This window comes from Colossoma macropomum, unplaced genomic scaffold, assembly GCF_904425465.1.
Source record: "Colossoma macropomum unplaced genomic scaffold, Colossoma_macropomum, whole genome shotgun sequence".
Lineage (NCBI taxonomy): Eukaryota > Metazoa > Chordata > Actinopteri > Characiformes > Serrasalmidae > Colossoma > Colossoma macropomum.
In genome coordinates this window covers 177,030-197,865 of record NW_023495887.1, presented here as the reverse complement: position 1 = coordinate 197,865, position 20,836 = coordinate 177,030, and the positions used below count along the sequence as shown (strand labels likewise).

The 20,836-nt window shown below is 36.7% G+C and overlaps 7 gene segments (V, D, J or C); all 7 read right to left on the bottom strand.

Moving 5' to 3' along the window:
- Positions 1 to 2,997: 2,997 nt before the first annotated feature.
- LOC118803306 lies at positions 2,998 to 5,192 on the bottom strand (the record flags this gene model as incomplete). The annotated part of the segment is given in 2 exon segments: positions 2,998 to 3,278; positions 5,125 to 5,192. Coding segments are annotated over 2 exon segments (324 nt in total), but the record flags the coding sequence as incomplete, so codon positions are not given.
- Positions 5,193 to 6,165: 973 nt separating this feature from the next.
- Positions 6,166 to 6,756, bottom strand: LOC118803358. The segment is given in 2 exon segments: positions 6,166 to 6,509; positions 6,603 to 6,756. Coding segments are annotated over 2 exon segments (384 nt in total).
- A 1,631-nt stretch (positions 6,757 to 8,387) lies between these two features.
- LOC118803357 lies at positions 8,388 to 8,864 on the bottom strand. The segment is given in 2 exon segments: positions 8,388 to 8,695; positions 8,795 to 8,864. Coding segments are annotated over 2 exon segments (351 nt in total).
- A 3,183-nt stretch (positions 8,865 to 12,047) lies between these two features.
- On the bottom strand, positions 12,048 to 12,622 carry LOC118803356. The segment is given in 2 exon segments: positions 12,048 to 12,391; positions 12,485 to 12,622. Coding segments are annotated over 2 exon segments (384 nt in total).
- Positions 12,623 to 14,092: 1,470 nt separating this feature from the next.
- LOC118803355 lies at positions 14,093 to 14,548 on the bottom strand. The segment is given in 2 exon segments: positions 14,093 to 14,400; positions 14,506 to 14,548. Coding segments are annotated over 2 exon segments (351 nt in total).
- A 2,557-nt stretch (positions 14,549 to 17,105) lies between these two features.
- On the bottom strand, positions 17,106 to 17,565 carry LOC118803354. The segment is given in 2 exon segments: positions 17,106 to 17,425; positions 17,514 to 17,565. Coding segments are annotated over 2 exon segments (372 nt in total).
- Positions 17,566 to 19,597: 2,032 nt separating this feature from the next.
- On the bottom strand, positions 19,598 to 20,546 carry LOC118803363. The segment is given in 2 exon segments: positions 19,598 to 19,905; positions 19,997 to 20,546. Coding segments are annotated over 2 exon segments (351 nt in total).
- Between the last annotated feature and the right edge of the window lie 290 nt (positions 20,547 to 20,836).

Below are 20,836 nucleotides of genomic sequence, written 5' to 3'. Positions count from 1 at the left end.
GCTTTTCTTGGGTGGGAGTTGCTGCAACTGGCTGGTTTTAAGATTGGAATGATGGAAGTGTTAAAGTGGCTGTAGGTGCACAAAAGTTAACAGTGGACAAATAAAAGGCTGAAAGTTTTGGTATCATACTTAGAGTTGGTTGTTGTGTAATTTAATGTTAAATATATTTTTCCTGTTTTCCTGATGCTGACAAATAAATAATTTGTACTTAATAGCTGCTTCAATTAGAAATTAAATAAACAAAAAGTCCACAGAGAAAATGTTTATTGTTTTCAGATTTTTCAGGATCAAAACTTTTTTTTTTAACAGTAAGTGAAATGCAAGATAAGGATCTTTGAAGGAAACTCCAGAGTCTATAGATCCTCCACCCCAAATGATCCATCCTGATCTTTCCCTGGTCTCTGATCCAGGCTGTGCCATCATCAGTGAGGACATTGCTGGAAACCTCACAGTACAACATGTAGGGTAACGTGGGGGTAGAAACCCCCAGGAAAATATGCATGACTTATTTTCTCGAATTGTTTCCACATTTGTTGCCAGCACAACACAGTTAATTCCTTTTTAAGGAGTGTCATCTAAATAGAGAGAGATGGAGGGGGGTGGAGGAGGGAGTTGAGTTGTATTTGCTTATTTACTGACCAATGGACATATTTAAGACATGTAGTAGAGGAGAGTAGTTCAATGCAGTTCATTCTTCTGGGGAAATATTCCTCTCCCTGTTTGTAACCTATATATTAAAAGTGAAGTGTATTAGTGTGTATTAGTGAGTAGACACCCCCGACTTGAATGTAGATTAAATTTTCGCAGATCACTGTATCTGAAACATGTTCCTATTATATTGTCGTTATCCAAAGAAAACCATTGTCATTTGTCGATTTTTATTTTTCTACATCATTTCAACACACCAGCTGTCCTTTACGTTGTGTGAAAATGATGAATGGACCAACAGAAATGCTCTAAAGTCACTTGGAATAAAATCTCTTTACACTGACTTACATTGAAAGTTAAGAGTGTTTTTGCCTTCTCCTGTAAAGTTACTATTTTTGAGATACTTGTTTTTCTTTGGACACAACAATATCTAGCTGAGTGTTCAGCAACTGTTAATGTATCATCTGTGATTTTCTGTTTCACTGGGGTATAAATATGAGGTGACACAGAGGGCAAATTTCCATCATTCATCAACATGGGGAAGATCATAGAACACACAAAGGAAATGAGATAAAAATGTGTGAGTTCATAAAGTTTATAGTTACAGTTTTTTTTTCCCCATTTTAAAGATTCTCTAAAACTAAAATTAAACAACACAATGTCAACAAACTCTATGGAAGGCATGTCAAAAGAAAGCCTCAATTTGTCTAAACACAAATATAAATACCTGAACTTACATTAAAAGTTGTTGGAACATTGATGTGAACTTGACTGCTAGTCAGATAAGAAAACAGAGCTTTCTGACAACAAACATTACTGTATCTATTTTAAAACAGAAATGAGAAACAGGCTATTAGGAAGTTTAAAGATCTATAAAATTGAAAAATCTGTAGACACTTTGTGATTTTGTAGTTTGTATGTTGATACTGTGGTTTTACACAATTACAAGAATCATAACTTTATGCGAATGTTGAAGATAAAGTATTAATAACATTTATATTCAACTGTACCTTCAAAGTAAAGAAGTCAAATTAAATAACTTCAACATAATAACCCAATGAACTGAATTTATCTTTTTAAAGAGAGTGACACTTTTTTTAACAGTGACGAAATAGAAATTGTCCATTAGTCAAAAGCAAGGTTTACTAGATTTTGAAGAACAACGGATTCATTTTTTTAAAAGCCCAATAAACAGAGACCAATTAATGTTGACAATGAATTCAGATGTTACTGCAATGTTAAATGTCTTATTTTCCTTTAGTCTCCTCAGAAATATGAACTTTAGTCACTTTAAATGCACATGAGAAAGAATTTTGTGAGGCAGCTAAAGTGAGCTGGACAGCTTGCGTGACTCATAATGTCTCTTTTAAAGAGACTATAATGTCAGTGAGATCTCTGGGAGCAGCTTCTGTTGGGCGGGAGCCGCTGCAACTGGCTGGTTTTAAGATTGGAATGATGGAGGAGTTAAAGTGGCTGCAGGTGCACAAAAGTTAAGAGTGGACAAATTAAATGCTGAAAGATTTGATACCATACTTAGAGTTGGTTGTTGTGCAATTTAATTTTAAACATTTGTTTTCCTGATGCTGACAAATGAATAATTAGTATTTAATAGCTGCTTCAACTAGAAATTCAATAAACAAAATGATCCCCAAATGATCCATCCTGATCTTTCCCTGGTCTCTGATCCAGGCTGTGCCATCATCAGTGAGGACATTGCTGGAAACCTCACAGTACAACATGTAGGGTAACGTGGGGGTAGAAACCCCCAGGAAAATATGCCCCCCCCCCACACACACACCTTATTTTCTCGAATTGTTTCCACATTTGTTGTCAGCACAACACAGTTCATTCTTGACCTGACAGTGGAGCAAGAAGCCCTTTTTAAGGATTCTAATCTTGAGTGCATTAACAATAAAATGGTCTGTTCTTTGAGTTTATTTCCTACGACAGTGAAAAGGTTTATGCATCATCATTCTGCGCATGATAAACTCAAGCAAGCATATTATTTACTTTTACAGTTAAAGGGCATTAAGACATTTCCCCCATTTCCCCCACTTCATATAGAGATAATTGCTCTTCTATGAATTTTAACTTAAGGTTAGCAAAAGATTGTGTCAGTCAAACTGCCCTAACTTTCATGAAATGATAAACATTTTTATTTATTGAATTCTTTTATTTATTTTTGTATATATTAACAGGACTGTGTGTTTTACATGCAATAAAGTTAAATACGACACAAGCAACTATTTAATGACCCATTCAAACAGAAAAGTTAAAAACATTTGTTGGCTCGAGGTTTTTGTAAGTCGTGTTCATTAGTTAGTGTCAGTGTGTGTATGCACAGTAATACACAGCTGTGTCTTCAGTCTGCAGATTCTGTCCTTGTAATGTTATTGTGTTGGTTCCAGTGTCTCTGGAGATGCTGAACTTGTTTTTCAGTTTATCACTGTAGTCTGTGCCCCCACCATTACTGATATATCCAATGTACTCCAGAGCTTTTCCTGCAGGCTGTCGGATCCAAGTTGTAGCATAGCTTGTAACTGAATATGAAACTTTGCAGTTGATGGTCAGACTTTGGCCTGGATGGACCACCATGGAACCAGGCTGAGTCAGTTCATAACAGTGAACACCTGTTGATCAAAATACAAAGTTATTAGATGTATCATGCACAAAATTGTGCTGTGAAATGTGTTGTTTACTGAGTCACTCACAGGCTGCAGCTGCCAGCAGGAGCAGTAGAGATGTAGAGAACATGGTTGGTGTAGAAGGTAGACCTATTGTGGGTTCTTTGTTCTCCACAGCCTAATAAAGAGTGTCATCTAAATAGAGAGAGATGGAGGGGGTTGGAAGTGGGAGTTGACTTGTATTTGCTTATTTACTGACCAATGATAGTCAAACCTATTTAAGACATGGAGTAGATGAGAGTAGTTCAATGCAGTTCATTCTTCTGTGGAAATATTTTTCTACCTGTTTTTTAACCAATAAAATCAACAACATTTCCATATAAAATGGAATTAAAGTATATATTTCAACATGCCTGGAAACCCTTCTGAAAATAATCAAGTGTGGAACCACATATGAAATGAAATTGATAATGAACATTCAGTGGAAGTGGAATAAATATATAAATATACATTGATATAAATATAAATATATTTATATGAGTGTATTAGTGAGTAGACACCCCTTACTTGAATTTTAGCAAGTACCTGTAACTGAAACATGTTCCTTATATATTGTCGCTGTCCAAAGAAAACCATTGTCATTTGTCAATTTTTATTTTTCTACATCATGTCAACACACCAGTTGTCCTTTACATTCCATGAAAATTTCATGATGAATGGACCAATAGAAATGCTCTAAAGTCTCTTGGAGTAAAATCTCTTTACATTGACTTACATTGAAAGGTAAGAGTGTTTTTGCCTTCTCCTGTAAAGTTACTATTTTTGAGATAGTTGTTTTTCTTTGGACACAACAATATTTAGCTGAGTGTTCAGCAACTGTTAATGTATCATCTGTGATTTTCCGTTTCACTGAGGTATAAACATGAGGTGACACAGAGGGCAAATTTCCATCACTCATCAACATGGGAAAGATTATAAAACACGCAAATAAAATGAGATTAAAATGTGTCAAAGATCATAAATTAGATATCAATTATGTATATATATATATATATATATATATATATATATATAAAAACTGGAGGCAGATGGGGAGGTGCATAAACAGTACAGGGAGCCATAGAGAACATATGAAAACAAGGTAACAAAAGAAACTACTAAGAAAAACAAACTGATTAGATAAATTAACAAACAAAGTCTTGACAAACATAAGGACAGCATAAGCAGGGAAAGGGAAACACGAATATAACAAACCTAAATCAGGAACGTGCAGCAACAACATCTAATATCAAACAAGGCTGGCTGGGGAACAAAGTAAACACAGGGGTATAAATACTAACACAAAAAACAAGGAACACCTGGGACAATTTAGAGGGCGGGGCTAGGAAACAAAGAAAAAGTGAAGACAGGGCACATGGCAGATGTAAATAAAAAAACAAGGTGCTGGAAACAAGAAAACAAAGGGAGAAAAAAAAGATAAAGACAAAGGGAGACAGGATGTTACATCATAAACGATAGATTAAAACAGCCAGAGCTGTAGTGAACTTTCCTAGAAGAGAATATAAAGTTTATAGTCACAGTTTATTTTGGCCGATGCACAAAAAGGATGGTTACTGAGTCTCTAAATACACGTTTAAATGCCACAATGTCAGAAAACTGTATGGAAGGCATTTCAGAAAAAAAGTCTTATTTTGTCTAAACACAAATATAAATACCATGGACCACCATGGAACCAGGCTGAGTCAGTTCATAACAGTGAACACCTGTAGAGCGAAAATCCATAGTTATTAGATGTATCATCTTGAACATATGCATAAAATTGTGCTGGGCGTGAATGAAATGTGTTCTTTACAGGATGCAGCTGCCAGCAGGAGCAGTAGAGATGTAGAGAACATGGTTGGTGTTGAAGTTGGACCTGTGGGATCTTCTCTTTTCTCCACAGCCTAATAGACATTGTCTTTTAAATATAGGGAGATTCATGGAGGGAGCTTGTATTTGCTTGTCTAATGACCCATGAAGGCCAAACCTATTTAAGAGACAGAGTTACGGGCAGTGGTCTAATTCAGTACATGTTAGGCATAACTTCTCTGCTCACAATGAACAGAGTGTCAGAGAAATCTTCTCAAAAGTGTGGAATCATATATTAAATGAAACTGATAATGAACATTCAGGGGGAGCATGTTCATATGTTTACTTCAGGTCTGTTCTCTCAATAGTTTAAAAGAGACTCACATATATCCACTTCAAACTCTTCTCATCCCTTATAAATGATAAAAATAATGACAAAAAGGTGGGTCAGTTTAAAACAAGCAGAGCTGTAGTGAGCCTGCCTAGAAGAGGATACAAGCGCATTTTGCCCCCAGCAGTTTAGAGTTTATGATTATAGAGTCTATAAATCTATAATTAGATACCACCTCAATGCCTACAAACTAAATGGAAGGCATGACAGAAGAAAGCCTGATTTTGTAAATACTTGTTTATTAGAAGCTGCTGTAACTTTGACCGGAGCCAGATTCTATGGTTAAAAGAGACAACAACAGAGCTTTCTGACAACAAATATTTTCTCTTTCTATTTTGGGATAGAAAGTATAGTGTAGTAATAATGTATTTATTAAAAAGGTATGTATGAATAATAACATAACTGTTAATGATATACTTTTTAATGACTTACACAGGATTTATAGAAGGTGTTACAAAATACTTCAAGTGTATGTAAAAATTTACATCCAAAACATCAGCGAAATTCCAGTACTGTGTAAAAGCAATTTTTTTTTTTTATGCAAAAAGCTTTTTATATGTATATCAGGCAATTATTTTCTCAAGTATCAAATATTAAATAGATAACTTTTTGAAGCTGTTACAGAGTTCACCCTCCCTCTGTTTATCCTGTGCTCTAGTTTTTGTACAGCTGTCTGTATGAGTTCCACCACAGTGAGCCTGTAGCACAGTAATACACTGCAGTGTCTTCAGGCTTCAGTTGACTCATGTGCAGGTAGAGATTAGAGCTGTCCTTGGATGCTGTGAATCTGCCCTGAACTGACTGGGCTGAGCTTTTGTGACTCTCAGAATAATAGTAAATGATCCATTCCAGTCCTTTTCCAGGAGCCTGTCGGATCCAGTACATATAAGCGCCCCCCACACTGAATCCACTGCAGGCACAGGTCAGTTTCTGGGATCCACCTGGAGTCACTGTTACTGGCCTCTCAGACTGTGTGAGAACAACCTGAGAGTGGACACCTAAACAGAGACACAAAGACACAGCAGGTTAAATGTGGTTGGTCAGTTTACTGCATTAATATGGTTCCTCATTGAGAGAGATAACAGACTCACATCCTGCAATCAGCAGCAGCAGTAAAGACGTGAGGAACATGGTGTTTGTGGAGCTGGAGCTGATCAGAGACACCAGAAACCTGGAGATCCTCTACAAACTGTCCTTCATTCACTCTACATATAGAGGAGTTTGATGAAGAGTTTGCATAACAGCTCAGTGATGTGAGACTCTGCTGCTCTGGCTTTAGGAGAGAAATCAACAGGTTAGGTTTTTGAATGAATGGCGCCCCCTACTGGAATATAAATATAGCATGAAGGAATTAATTTCACAGCATCACTTACATTGATATTATGTCTGTTTGTTGGAGATTACTTAAAGATTACATTCAGTCAGTGACAATGGATTCAAATCTTACTGAATGTCTGTAATATACATACTGATGTGGTACTTCAGATATATATTACTTTACACCTTTCAGATAGAAAATAGAGAAATATAGAATATATATAGTATAGAAATAAATGAGTGTAATGTGCTTTTTTTTTATGCTGTGCATGTTTTTAATGCATTTGACATATAATGCTGTGCCAGTTTTAGACACCGAATATAATAAGAATTAAAATATGATGAGCAATAATGTTGCATATGTCAGTTTGTTTGTTTAATCATTTCTAAACCTGCCCTTGTGACAGCACAGTATTAGTTATAATTTTCATCCAATACCTGGTTTGGCTAATCAGTGTTTCATCGTGTTAAATCAGGTCTGCTGGTGATGGAATTTAAGAAATCCATGTCACGGATTTGATTTTTTTTAACTTTTATTGTATTGATGTTTATTTGCATCACTATTTATGATATGTGGTGTTTCACTGGTAAAATCTCACTTGTTGCTAAAATAATGCTTTTAAATAATGTGCTTAGGTGCCTAAAACTTTTTCACAATACTGTATAAATGAACCATTCAGTAAAACATGCCAAATGAGAAATGAATGCCAGATTCACCAGTGTAGCTTCTTATCTCACATAGGGGCATCTTGCCCTGATAGTGGGGAAAGAAGCTCATTTTAAAGATTTCCTTTTTTGTGCATTAAAAACAAAATGATCCGCTGTTCTAGTTTATTTCCTCTAACTGTGAATAACTTCATGCATCAGCACTCTATACATGATAAACTGAAGCAGAGAGATAATTTAGCTTTACAATAAGTAGAAATGGGGCCTCATTCACAATATCTTCTCAAGTTTTTTTCTTAAACATGTTCTTAAAGGTCCTCAGAAAAAGTCTACGTCAGATTCATGACGTGCTCTTAAACTGCAGAACTGTTCACACCTTTGTGCTCCTGAGTATGCAGATTCTGTTCTTGCCTAAGAGCAAGCCCCAAATAAGAAAATGTTGGTGAATATCAGAAAACTGTGTGAGTTGGTTTTAAGAATACATGTCTTCTTAAGAACAGTTGGTGAATTAAGCCCATTGTTATAAAACAATTTCCCACATTTTCCCTAACTTTGCATGAAACCTATCATATTTTCATAATTATGAAACTGACTTCTTGAAGATGACAATAGGATTCTTGTAATTAAGGTTATGTAGATTCAAATGTCACTTTATGTGTATAAAATTATAAATAATAAAGTCCAAATTTTCAAATTTTATTCATTCATTCATTCATTCATTCATTCATACATTGCAGTACGATTTCTTTGCTGGTTGCATTTTCTATGCACAAAGTATTAAAAATGACACAAGCTATTTAAAGTCCTCTTCAAATAGAAAAAGTATAAAGCTGAACAGTCTGACTCTTGAGTGTCGGCTCTGGGTTTTTGTAAGCCGTGTTCATTAGTTAGTGTCACTGTGACTCTCCTGCACAGTAATACACAGCTGTGTCTTCAGTCTGCAGATTCTGTCCTTGTAATGTTATTGTGTTGGTTCCAGTGTCTCTGGAGATGCTGAACTTGTTTTTCAGTTTATTACTGTAGTCTGTGCCCCCATTCCAATATATAACTCCAATCCACTCCAGAGCTTTTCCTGCAGGCTGGCGGATCCAGCCTGTACCAGAGCTTGTGACTGAATATGAAACTTTGCAGTTGATGGTCAGACTCTGGCCTGGACGGACAACCATGGAACCAGGCTGAGTCAGTTCCTCACAGTGAACCCCTGTAGATCAAAAAGACAAAGGTATTAAATGTCACCTTGTACATAAACATAAAATTGTGCTCTGACTGAGTGAAATGTGTTGTTTACTGAGTAACTCACAGGATGCAGCTGCCAGCAGGAGCAGTAGAGATGTAGAGAACATGGTTGGTGTTGAAGTTGGACCTGTGGGATCTTCTCTGTTCACTACAGTGTCATAGAGAGTGTATTGTAAATATAGAGAGATCCTGGGGCGGAGCTTGTATTTGCTTATCTAATGACCCATGAATGCCAAACCTATTTAAAACATAGTTTCACGGGCAGTGGTTTAATTCAACACGTAAAAGCAACACAATGTACAGAGTGTCAGAGGAACCTTCTCAAAAGTGTGGAATCATCTAATAAATGAAACTGATAATGAACATTCAGGGGGAGCATGTTCATATGTTTACTTCAGGTCAGTTAACCACACAGCTCTGAACATTTAAACAGCTCATTCACACACATCCACCTCCAACCCTTCGCATCCTTCATTTCAGTGAACTACACCTCTCTCTATTGTCTTCTATCTATTAGTAGAAAAGAGATTCAAAGAAAAATGTGCATAACAGGTCAAGCATGAGAATAAATTCAGCACAGGTATTAAAAGTGCATCAGTGAGTAGACACCCCCTACTGGTATCTCAGACAAAATTTTAGCACATCTCTGTAACTGAACCATGTTCCTTTTTATATTTTGCCTTATCTTTTCACACAAAAACTGTGTTGACCATCAAAAATTAAATAAACAATGAGCAAAAGTTAAGTCAGTTTAAAACAACCAGAGCTGTAGTGAACCTGCCTATAAGAGGACGCAAGTGTGTTTTGCCCCCAAGCACAGTTTAGAGTTTATGGTTATAGAGTCTCTAAAACTACAAACAGACACCACCTCAGTGCTTAAAAACTATATGGAAGGCATGACAGAAGGAAGCCTTAGTTTGTAAAGACTTGTTTATTAAAAGCTGTTGTAACTTTAACCGGAAACAGAATCTACGGTTAAACGAGACAACAACAGAGCTTTCTGACAACAAATATTTTCTGTTTCTATTTTAGGATAGAAAGTAGAAATAGGCATTAGGAATTATTCATTTTACAAAGTGAAAAAATCTATAGAGATTTTAAATGTATATTGATATTGTGGTTTTATTAAAAAGCATCAAGAATCATTTAAGTGAATGTTAAGAATAGCTTAGAAATAGCGTTTACTGTACTTTGTATGAAGAGGTCCATTAGTCAAAACAAAGTTTCATAGGAGAACTGCAGATTCATTGTCCTTAAAGCCGACTAAAGAGAAATCAATGAATAATAATGGACTGCACTTCTTATCCTCCACTAATGTTATTCTAAAAGCCTTTTTTTTTAATCCAATTTTTTTCCCAAACATTAGTTTAAATTTTAAAACATATTTATTATGTGTATTCAAAGCCATTTTCCACTGGTTGCAGTGTAATAAATTGTGTCTGTGGTGTCTTTTGATAAGAAGTGAAGATCTTTCAGTCACTTCTGTCAGTAAGTGTGTGTGGTTTTAGTACAGCTGCTCCATCAGATCCATCACTGTGGTTGTCGAGCGCAGTAATAAACAGCAGTGTCCTCTGCTCTCAGACTCTTGGCCTCTAAGAACTGAGTACTTGTAGAAACGTCCTCAGTCATTTTGAAGTGGTCTTTCATGGAATCTGCATATTCTGCTGAATTTTTACCAGTATCCATCCTCCCAATCCATTCCAGAGCTTGTCCTGGTTTCTGTCTTATCCAGTGCAGGTACTTGCTTGTCATGCTGTACCCACTAATTTTACAGGAGATCTTCACAGCTTCTCCAGGTTTCTTCACCTCAGCAGAAGACTGGTCAAGTAGAATCTCAGCGCTTATTATATCTAAAAAATAAAGCTTATCACACTTAAAAACAACTCAACATCTATTAAAACATACTCTCATAGAAATGTTTTAGAAGTCTAACACACCTTGTGTTAATAGCAGTATAAGAATGCAGTACTGAGCAGTACTAAACCCCATAATGAAGCTCTTTGATGACTGACAGTTCACTGATTCAGTTCTGAAGTATGAAGCAATTATGAGCATTAGATGAGTAATGAGCTGATTTTTATGTGGAGACTAAAATACAGATATGAATTTACATAAACACTCTTAGACCAATAGAGTTAGTTCAGTAAAACTATCATTCACTGGTATATTTTGCATGAGTAAAGGTTGAGCTCAGTGATCTCCCCCTAGTGTTCAGAGACAGTACTGTTGAAATGTCTTTCAGTCCCACCGCTTTCAAGCTCACCTCACAGCAAGAAGGGCCTGGGTTCGATTTCCGGCTGGGTGACCGGAGTCCTTTCTGTGTGGAGTTTGCATGTTTCCCCATGTCTGTGTGGGTTTCCTCCGAGTTCTCCAGTTTCCTCCCACAGTCCAAATACATGCAGGCAGGACAAGCGGACATGCTAAATTGAACCTAGATGTGAAAGTGTGTGTGGATGTGTATGTCTGTCTGTCTGAACTGTGATGGACTGGCAGCCTGTCCAGGTTGTATCCTGCCTTCTCCCCAATCACCACAGGGATAGGCTCCATCACCCCTGCGACCGAGAAGGATAAGTGGTTTAGAAAATGTGTGTGTGTTTGTGTGTGTGTGTGTGTGTGTGTGTGTGTGTGTGTGTGTGTTTCAGCTGTGGATCCCAGTACCAGTGAAATGCCACAATTGTTATACAGCCGTGAACCTTATCTGTAGTAGTAAAGAAATTTTTGTAATACTTTCTATAAAGATTGTGTTTATAAATATGAATAAATGTGTTTGTAACTCTTTGTAATATAGTAAAAATGCTTGGAAAGCATCCATGTAAATTCCAACAATTCCTCAAAAGGCTGCGATAATGTGCTATCATTTATTCTTTGATGACTTGTAAACACATATCACTATCCATAATAATGCCTGTTAAACTGATAATAGTCTGTACATAATTAATAAAGAAACTGTTATAAAAAAAAATAAATTATGAGAGTTTTTCAAGTGCACAGGTCATTATTTAGTTAAAATGCATTATAATGAAGAGTCACAAAAGAATAAACTGTTTATAAGTATGTTGACGAAGTAAGTTTATAAGTATGCTGACAAAGCATTGTTACCAAGTTACAAAGAGTTATAAGTGTGTTTATAGTGGCTTATGAATATGGGCTTCTAGGAAAGTGTTACCCAATTTTTCAAATGTTTGCAAAATCTTACATCCAAAACATAATGGAAATGAAACAGTACTGGGCAAAAGCACTTTAGAATGTTTATTTAATAAATTCTATTTATTTGTTCAACAAGCATTTGTTTGCTCAAAACTAAAATCTCCTGTGCTCTAGTTTTTGTACAGCTGTCTGTATGAGTTCCACCACAGTGAGTGTCTAGCACAGTAATACACTGCAGTGTCTTCAGGCTTCAGTTGACTCATGTGCAGGTAGAGATTAGAGCTGTCCTTGGATGCTGTGAATCTGCCCTGAACTGACTGGGCTGAGCTTTTGTCACTTTCATCATAATAGTAAATAATCCATTCCAGTCCTTTTCCAGGAGCCTGTCTGATCCAGTGCATCCAAGTGCCCCCTAAATTAAATCCACTGCAGGCACAGGTCAGTTTCTGGGATCCACCTGGAGTCACTGTTACTGACCGCTCAGACTGTGTGAGAACAACCTGAGAGTGGACACCTAAACAGAGACACAAAGACACAGCAGGTTAAATGTGGTTAGTCCTTTAAATGCATTAATCTGGTTCCTCATTGAGAGAGATAACAGACTCACATCCTGCAATCAGCAGCAGCAGTAAAGACGTGAGGAACATGGTGTTTGTGGAGCTGGAGCTGATCAGAGACACCAGAAACCTGGAGATCCTCTACAAACTGTCCTTCATTCACTCTACATATAGAGGAGTTTGATGAAGAGTTTGCATAACAGCTCAGCGATGTGAGACTCTGCTGCTCTGGCTTTAGGAGAACAATAGGCAGGTTTGGTTTTTGGATGAAGGGCGCCCCCTACTGGAATATGACTAAAACATGAGGGAACTAGTTTCACAGCATCACTTAGATACTTTTAGTCTGTTTGTTGGAGATGACAAAAAGTACATTCAGTCAGTGTCAATAGATTCAAATCTGACTGCAATGTTGAATATATTTAATATACATGTTATTAAAAAAAAAAGAATGTGAAAAATACAAAGTACTGTGAAAAGTCAAACTAAACTTGCTTTCGGTTTTCTAAAGAAATCTGCAGGGATATTTTCCACACTTCCAAAGATCAGTCCTTTTTTGCTTCGCATAATTCAAGTAATGAATAGGTACATCTGCATATTCTCATCAGCATGCTTGGGGTCTTTATCTTGCTGTACAATAAATGGGCTCAAACAACTGTTTTCCAGAGTGTATCCATTGAATGATGGATTATAATTTTATTTGTACTCATCAGCATTCATGATGCCTTTAATCCAAAACAAATCACCAACTCCAGATGCTGTTAAACATCTGAAAACTCACACTGATCCTCCACTATGCTTGACTGATGTAGACATGGTTTGAAGAGTATTTCATTGCTTCAGTTGTGCACAAACTGCCTTCTATTATAGATTTAGACTCATAAGTTCTTTAATCTTTACTCCACATCCCAGTTCCTTTCTCAGCAACGGCTTCTTGACAGCTACACTTCCTTTGAGATGGTGGTAGTTTTGATGTTCTACCAGGTCTCCTCAGAAATATCAACATTAGCAATTTTACATGCAGATGTGAAAGGAATGTGTGAGGCAGCTGAGGTCAGTTTGTGTAGTTGCTTGTGTGAGTAGAGATCCTCCACTCCAAATGATCCACTCCAGATCTTTCCTTGGAGTAACTTGGGAGACGATGCACCCCCCAAGGGTAAAACGTCCATCCATCTTATTTTCAATAGATTTTCCAAATCTGATCTCAGCACAACACAATTAATTCTTGCATTGACTGTGGGGCAATAAGACCTTTTTATGGACTTAATTTTTTGTGCATTAAAAACAAAAAGGTCTACTGTTTCAGTTTATTTCCCCTAACTGTGAAATGCTTTACATCAGATTATTCTGCACTTCATAAACTCACACAGATATGATTAAGCTTTACAGTAAATGCACATTAAATGTCACCTACTTCATAAAAAAACTATTTATCCTTCTATGAGCATTATTTTGATCTTGGCAGTAGATCATGTCAGATAACTTGTCCTAACTTTCATAAAATGATAAATATTATGGTCTATTTATTTGGTTGTTTGGTTGGTTTAACAGCACTTCAGTCAAAAATGACTAAAAATGACACAAGCTTTTAATGTTCCATTCAAATAGAAGTTCTTGAGTATCAGCTCTGGGTTTTTGTAAGCCGTGTTCATTAGTTAGTGTCACTGTGTGTATCTCGCACAGTAATACACAGCTGTGTCTTCAGTCTGCAGATTCTGTCCTTGTAATGTTATTGTGTTGGTTCCAGTGTCTCTGGAGATGCTGAACTTGTTTTTCAGTTTATCACTGTAAGCTGTGCTCCCACCACTACTGATATATCCAATGTACTCCAGAGCTTTTCCTGCAGGCTGTCGGACCCAAGCTGTTCTATAGTCTGTAACTGAATATGAAACCTTGCAGTCGATGGTCAGTTTCTGGTCTGGACGGACCACCATGGAACCAGGCTGAGTCAGTTCCTCACAGTGAACACCTGTAGATCAAAAATACAAAATTATTAGGCATATATTATTGGACATAAACATGATCTGAATTGTACTCTGACTGAGTGAAATGTGTTGTTTACTGAGTAACTCACAGAATGCAGCTGCCAGCAGGATCAGTAGAGATGTAGAGAACATGGTTGGTGTTGAAGTTGGACCTGTGGGATCTTCTCTGTTCTCCACAGCTTAATAGAGAGTGCTGTCTAAATAGAGAGAGATTCATAGAGGGGGAGCTTGTATTTGCTTATCTAGTGACCCATGAAGACCAACCTTATTTAAGTCATGGAGTAGAGGGCTGCAGTTTTTTCATGTTATGAAGCACTTTTCTGTCTTTTATTAACAAATAAAAACAACAATTCTATTTAAAATAATAAAAAATTACAATATATATTTTCATTTTCCTATATACACTACTTCCAGTATATCTCCCAACACAATGTCTGAAAAGCCTTCACAAAAGAAGAGAACAATCTTCTCAGAACATAGACGCCCCCTACTGGAGTATACATTTTAACACATCCCTGTAACTGAAACATGTTCCCTTTTATTTTTCACCTGAGTGTTCAGAAACTGTTAAACCATCATCTTGATTTCTCATTTCACTGGGGTATAAATATGAGGTGACACAGAGGACAAATTCCTTTCAATAATCAACATGGAGAAGATTATAGAACACATGAATGAAACAATATAAAAGTGTGGCAACCATCATAAATTAGATTTTGGCTATAAAAAACAGCTACACCTCTGAAAGTTCATTGTTTCAGCAGTTTAAAACAACCAGAGCTCTAGTGAATGTGCCTAGAACAGAAGATACAAGTGTATACTGCCACCACATGAAGCAAGGATGGGAAACGACTCACCCAAACTATAGGTAAACATCTCAATCAATCAATCAATATATATATATATATATATATATATATATATATATATTATATATATATATATATATATATAATATATATATATATATATATATATAAGTGTGTCAAAATCATCTATCATTACAGTTAAAACAACCAGAGATGTAGTAAGGATGGTTACAGATTCTCCTAAACCACAATTAGATGCCTCCACAACAAACCACATGGAAGGTGTGTCAAATTAAAGACTTACATTTCTTCTAAACACAAATGTCGATACCTTGAATTCATAAGGTGCTGCTGGATCTCTGAGTGGAGCTGAGTTCTATGATCAGATGAGACATCAGAGATTTCTGACAGCAAAGCCTTACGGTGAGTTTGCTGTAAAAAGAACAAAGGTTGTACATCACTAGACCAAATCCATCCACAGGTAAGTAAGGTGAAGGATCTGAATGCTCTGGGTGTATCTTCAAAGGTCCTGGTAACCTCGCAAAGATTAGGAGCATCATGGATTGTTTAAAGTATAAAAGATTTTAAATGAAAATGAAAACTAGGTCATGGTTGGATCTTCCAGCAGGACAACAATCCAAAATATAAGTCAACATCTACATACCAACTGTTTAGTGACCACTGGGACATGGACATCCCAGATTCCTGACCAAAACCCCATTAAAATCCTGTGGTATGAGCTGAGTAGGAGAGTTTAAAAGAGGACTGGAGAGGTTCTGTAATGAGGAGCAATCTCAGATTACTTGCTCTGTATTCTCCAATCTCATCAAGCTTTATAGGTGGCGACTGATGGCTATTATGTTCACAAAATGCAGGAAGGCCAATAACTGACACATGGTGTTGTTTACAAGTATGTTTTTTGATAAGCGTTGGTCTAAAGATGGCATGAACTATGTAGCTGACTGTCTAGGCAGTTGAAGGAGATCTTTCCAGTAATATGAACAATACTGCATTGAGATCATTAAGACTCTATTAAACTAGCCTGCTTTTTCAAAGAGTCTTGTAGTCCTACTGGACTACAAATGAAACACGAAATTAGTCACATCATCTTTCAGAGTGATATCCAATCGACTCATTCATATTGGATATCTTGTAAATATTACACTTAGCAAGTGCCAAATCCTACTGTACTGCTTATGCTGTGAATTTTTAGTGTGATACATTTTTAAGAAGATTTCACCAAAAAATTTCAGAAACTTTAAAGCATAATCAGATTTTTCAGTCATGAATAACAGTAATACTGGTAAGTTTCATTGATAAGTTTGAAGTTTATTTGTCATTTGCACAAAATGTCAGGACATTCATGCATTGAAATGCTTGTGGTGACGCTCAGGTAATCACTCTACAGCAGGGCAGCATTATATACATACTGTGGGTAGAAACTGTTCATTAGCTGGGTATTTCTAGCTGGTTATAAAGTGTTGTGGCTGATTGTTTTGTTCGCTCATCCTACTTAAATGAAACCTGGCTCTTACTAACACAGATGTTGATGAGTTTTTGTACAGAGCTCCCACTGAGCTGTGCTGCTGTGGCCGCCTTTGCACAGTAATAAACACTCGTATTTACACAGGTAACTCACACATATCCACCTCCAACCTTTCTCATCCCTCATTTCAGTGAAATACACCTCTCTCTACTGTCTTCATGTATTCTTTTATTCTCTTCTATTGTGAACTTCAAGTTTGTTCCTTTTTATATTTCACCTGAGTGGTCAGGAACTGTTAAGCCATCATCTGCGATTCCACGTTTCACTTGGGTATAAATATATGGTTCACGGAGCCAGTGTGTTTGGTTTTAGTACAGCTGCTCCATCAGATCCATCACTGTGGATATCGAGCGCAGTAATAAACAGCAGTGTCCTCTGCTCTCAGACTCTTGGCCTCTAAGAACTGTGTACTTGTAGAAACGTCCTCAGTCATTTTGAAGTGGGCTTTCATGGAATCTGAATATGTTGCTGAATTTGAGCCAGTGTTCATCAATCCAATCCATTCCAGAGCTTGTCCTGGTTTCTGTCTTATCCAGTGCAGGTAGTTGCTCGTCATGTCATACCCACTAATTTTACAGGAGATCTTCACAGCTTCTCCAGGTTTCTTCACTTCAGCAGCAGACTGGTCAAGTCGGATCTCAGCACTTATAACATCTAAAAAAATAAAGCATGTCACACTTAAAAACTATTCAAAGTGTATTAAAACATACTCTCATAGAAATGTTTTAGAAGTCTAACATACCTTGAATTAGTATCAGTATAAGAATGCAGTGCTGAGCAATACTAAACCCCATAATGAAACTCTTTGATGACAGACAGTTCACTGACTCAGTTCTGAAGTATGAGCACCAGATGAGTAATGAGCTGATTTTTATGTGGAGCCTAAAATGCAGATATAAATTTACATAAACACTCTTTGACCAATAGAGTTAGTTTTACTGAACTTTCATCCACTGCTAAATTTTGCTTGAATAAAGCTTGAGCTCAGTGATCTCCTCCTAGTGTTCAGAGTCAGTACTGCTGAAATGTCTTTCACTCCCACTGTTTTACAGCTGTGGATCCCAGTACCAGTGAAATTGTTCTATAGATGTGAACTGTATCTGTAGTAGTGAAGAATTTTTTTGTAATACTTTCTATAAAGCCTGTGTTTATAAATCTCATTCTAAATGTAATGAGATAAAAGTGTCAAGCATTTCAAATCTACAAACTGACTTGAAAAAGAGAGTCACACCTCTGAAAACTCCCACATCCATCATTACCACAGGTTAAAACAACCAGAGCTGTAGTGAACCTGCCTAGAGGAGAAGATGCAAGTGGACTTTACCCCACGTACAGTGAGGATGGTTACAGAGTCACAACAAAGCCTTATATTGTCTAAACACAAATGTAAATACCTGGAGTTCATTAGAAGCTGCTGAAACACTGACTAGATTGTTAGTCAGATGAGAAAACAGAGCTTTCTGACAACAAACATTTCCTCTTTCTGTTTTAAAATAGAAAGAAGAAATAGGCTGTTAGTAATTAAGCAATTGTACAAGGTAGAAATCTGTAGAAATGTTATTTTGTAGGTCTTTCATTAAGTATGTTGATACTGTGGCTTTATATAAAAGCAACAACAATGATTTAGGAATGATGCTTTGACTGCACTGTAACTCAAAGTGAAAAAAATCAAACAAAATAACCACAACATTGTGACTCATAATGAATTGAATTTATCTTTTCCAAAAAGGTTCATTTTTTAAACAGTAATGAAGCAGAAACGTCTGTTTGTCAAAGAAAAGCAAATCCAATACATAATTCATTTTAGCACATTTGCTCCATCAGCTGCATCACTGTGCATGTGCTTTAGTATTCCAACTGGTTGCTAGGGAGTTGCTAGGTGTTTGTTAGGTGGTCGCAAGGTTGTTATCAGGGTATAACAATATGGTTCCTCTTATAGTTGCTAGGAGATTCATAGGTGGTTACCAAGATTAGAAATACTAATTCCAGCATATTCAACAACACTGTCATAGAAATTGTCTCAAAACATCTTTAATGTGTGGAAACACATATGAAACAATTTTGATATTGATATATTTGATATAATTGATATATCCTATTCATACATTTGCTTCAGGTCTATTAACCACACTACTCTGAATATTTAAACAGTTGCCTACTCAACCTGACATCCCCCTCCAACCCTGCTCATCCCCTGTCTCTGTTCTTATGGCTGCCTTCTATCCAAATGATGAATGCTGAGTCCAAATTGCTTCATATTATGGTGATTAGATTTACTTTAAGTTTTTAACCCACTGGCCAATTTAGTTTAAATTACTGTAATAAGCTGTAATGTTAGTATATCTTCAAAAAACCAATTGCTAAACTTTATTTTATGCAGAGAAGAGATTTGATATGAAATTTGCATAACAGGTCAATGACATCAATACATTCAGCATTAGACAGTAGGCGCCCCCTACTGGAATATAAATGAAACCCTAGGACAGGGGTGCTCAATCCTGGTGCTGGAGATCTACCACCCTGAAGAGTTCAGATCCAGCACACCTGACCTTAATATTCAGATGCTCCTGAAGGCCTTGACTACCTGGATCAGGTGTGTTAGACTAGTGCTGGATCTAAACTCTGCAGGGTGGTAGATGATTTTTGGTTTGATTAAATTCTCTGAATTTGTTTCTGTAATTCTATAGTACAAAAATGCTTTGTATTTTTCTGGTTAATTTACATGCAGAAATTATTAAAATGACACAAGTAATTCAACAGAAAAGTTAAAAACTGGCATTGAAGTTTTGTCCCTGGGTTTTTGTAAGTCGTGTTCATTAGTTAGTGTCACTGTGTGTAACTTGCACAGTAATACACAGCTGTGTCTTCAGTCTGCAGATTCTGTCCTTGTAATGTTATTGTGTTGGTTCCAGTGTCTCTGGAGATGCTGAACTTGTTTTTCAGTTTATCGTTGTAATATGAGCTCCCACTGCTATGGATGTATCCTATGTACTCCAGAGCTTTTCCTGCAGGCTGACGGATCCAAGCTGTACTATAGCTTGTGACTGAATATGAAACCTTGCAGTCGATGGTCAGACTCTGGCCTGGACGGACCACCATGGAACCAGGCTGAGTCAGTTCAACACAGTGAACACCTGTAGATCAAAAATACAAAGTTATTAGATGTATCGTTTTGGACATAAACATAATTAAAATAGCATTTTAGCACTTTACTGAGTAACTCACAGGATGCAGCTGCCAGCAGGAGCAGTAGAGATGTAGAGAACATGGTTGGTGTTGAAGTTGGACCTGTGGGATCTTCTCTGTTCTCCACAGCTTTATAGAGAGTGTCTTCTAAATAGAGAGAGATTCAGGGAGGGAGGTTGGATTTGCTTGTCTGATGACCCATGAAGGCCAAACCTATTTAAGACACAGTCGAGGGTAGTCGTTTAATCGTTTAATGCAGTTCATGCTAGGAAGCACTTCACTGCATGATTTCAATAAATAAAAGCAACAATGCTTTATTTAAAATAAAGAAAACCACAATGTACATATTTCCATTTACACTATATACCGTAATTCCAGCATGTTTTCCAAAACAGTGTCAGAGAAACCTTCTCAGAACATCTTCAATGAGTGCAGCTAAATATGAAATTAAATTAATAATGGACACTCTGGGAGAGCACATTCATATGCTTTCTTCAGGTTTGTTAACCACCTTGTTCTAAATATTTAAACAGCTCACTCACACAGATCCACCTCCACCCCTTCTCATCCCTCATTTCAGTGAAATACACCTCTCTCTGTTGTCATCCATGTACAAGCAGAGAAGTGATTTTAGGAAAAATGTGCATAATAAACAATGAGGAGAACAAAGTCAGCACAGACATCAAAATTGTATTAGTGATTAGGCGCCCCCTACTGGAATTAAGCCATCATTTGATTTCCTATGGTATATTTGAAGTGTCACAGAGGCCAAATTCCATTTATTACATTCATCAACATGGGCAAGATTAGAGAACATATATATGATGATAAAAATAGCTACACCTCTGAAATTTCCCACGTTTATTATTAGGGCAGTTT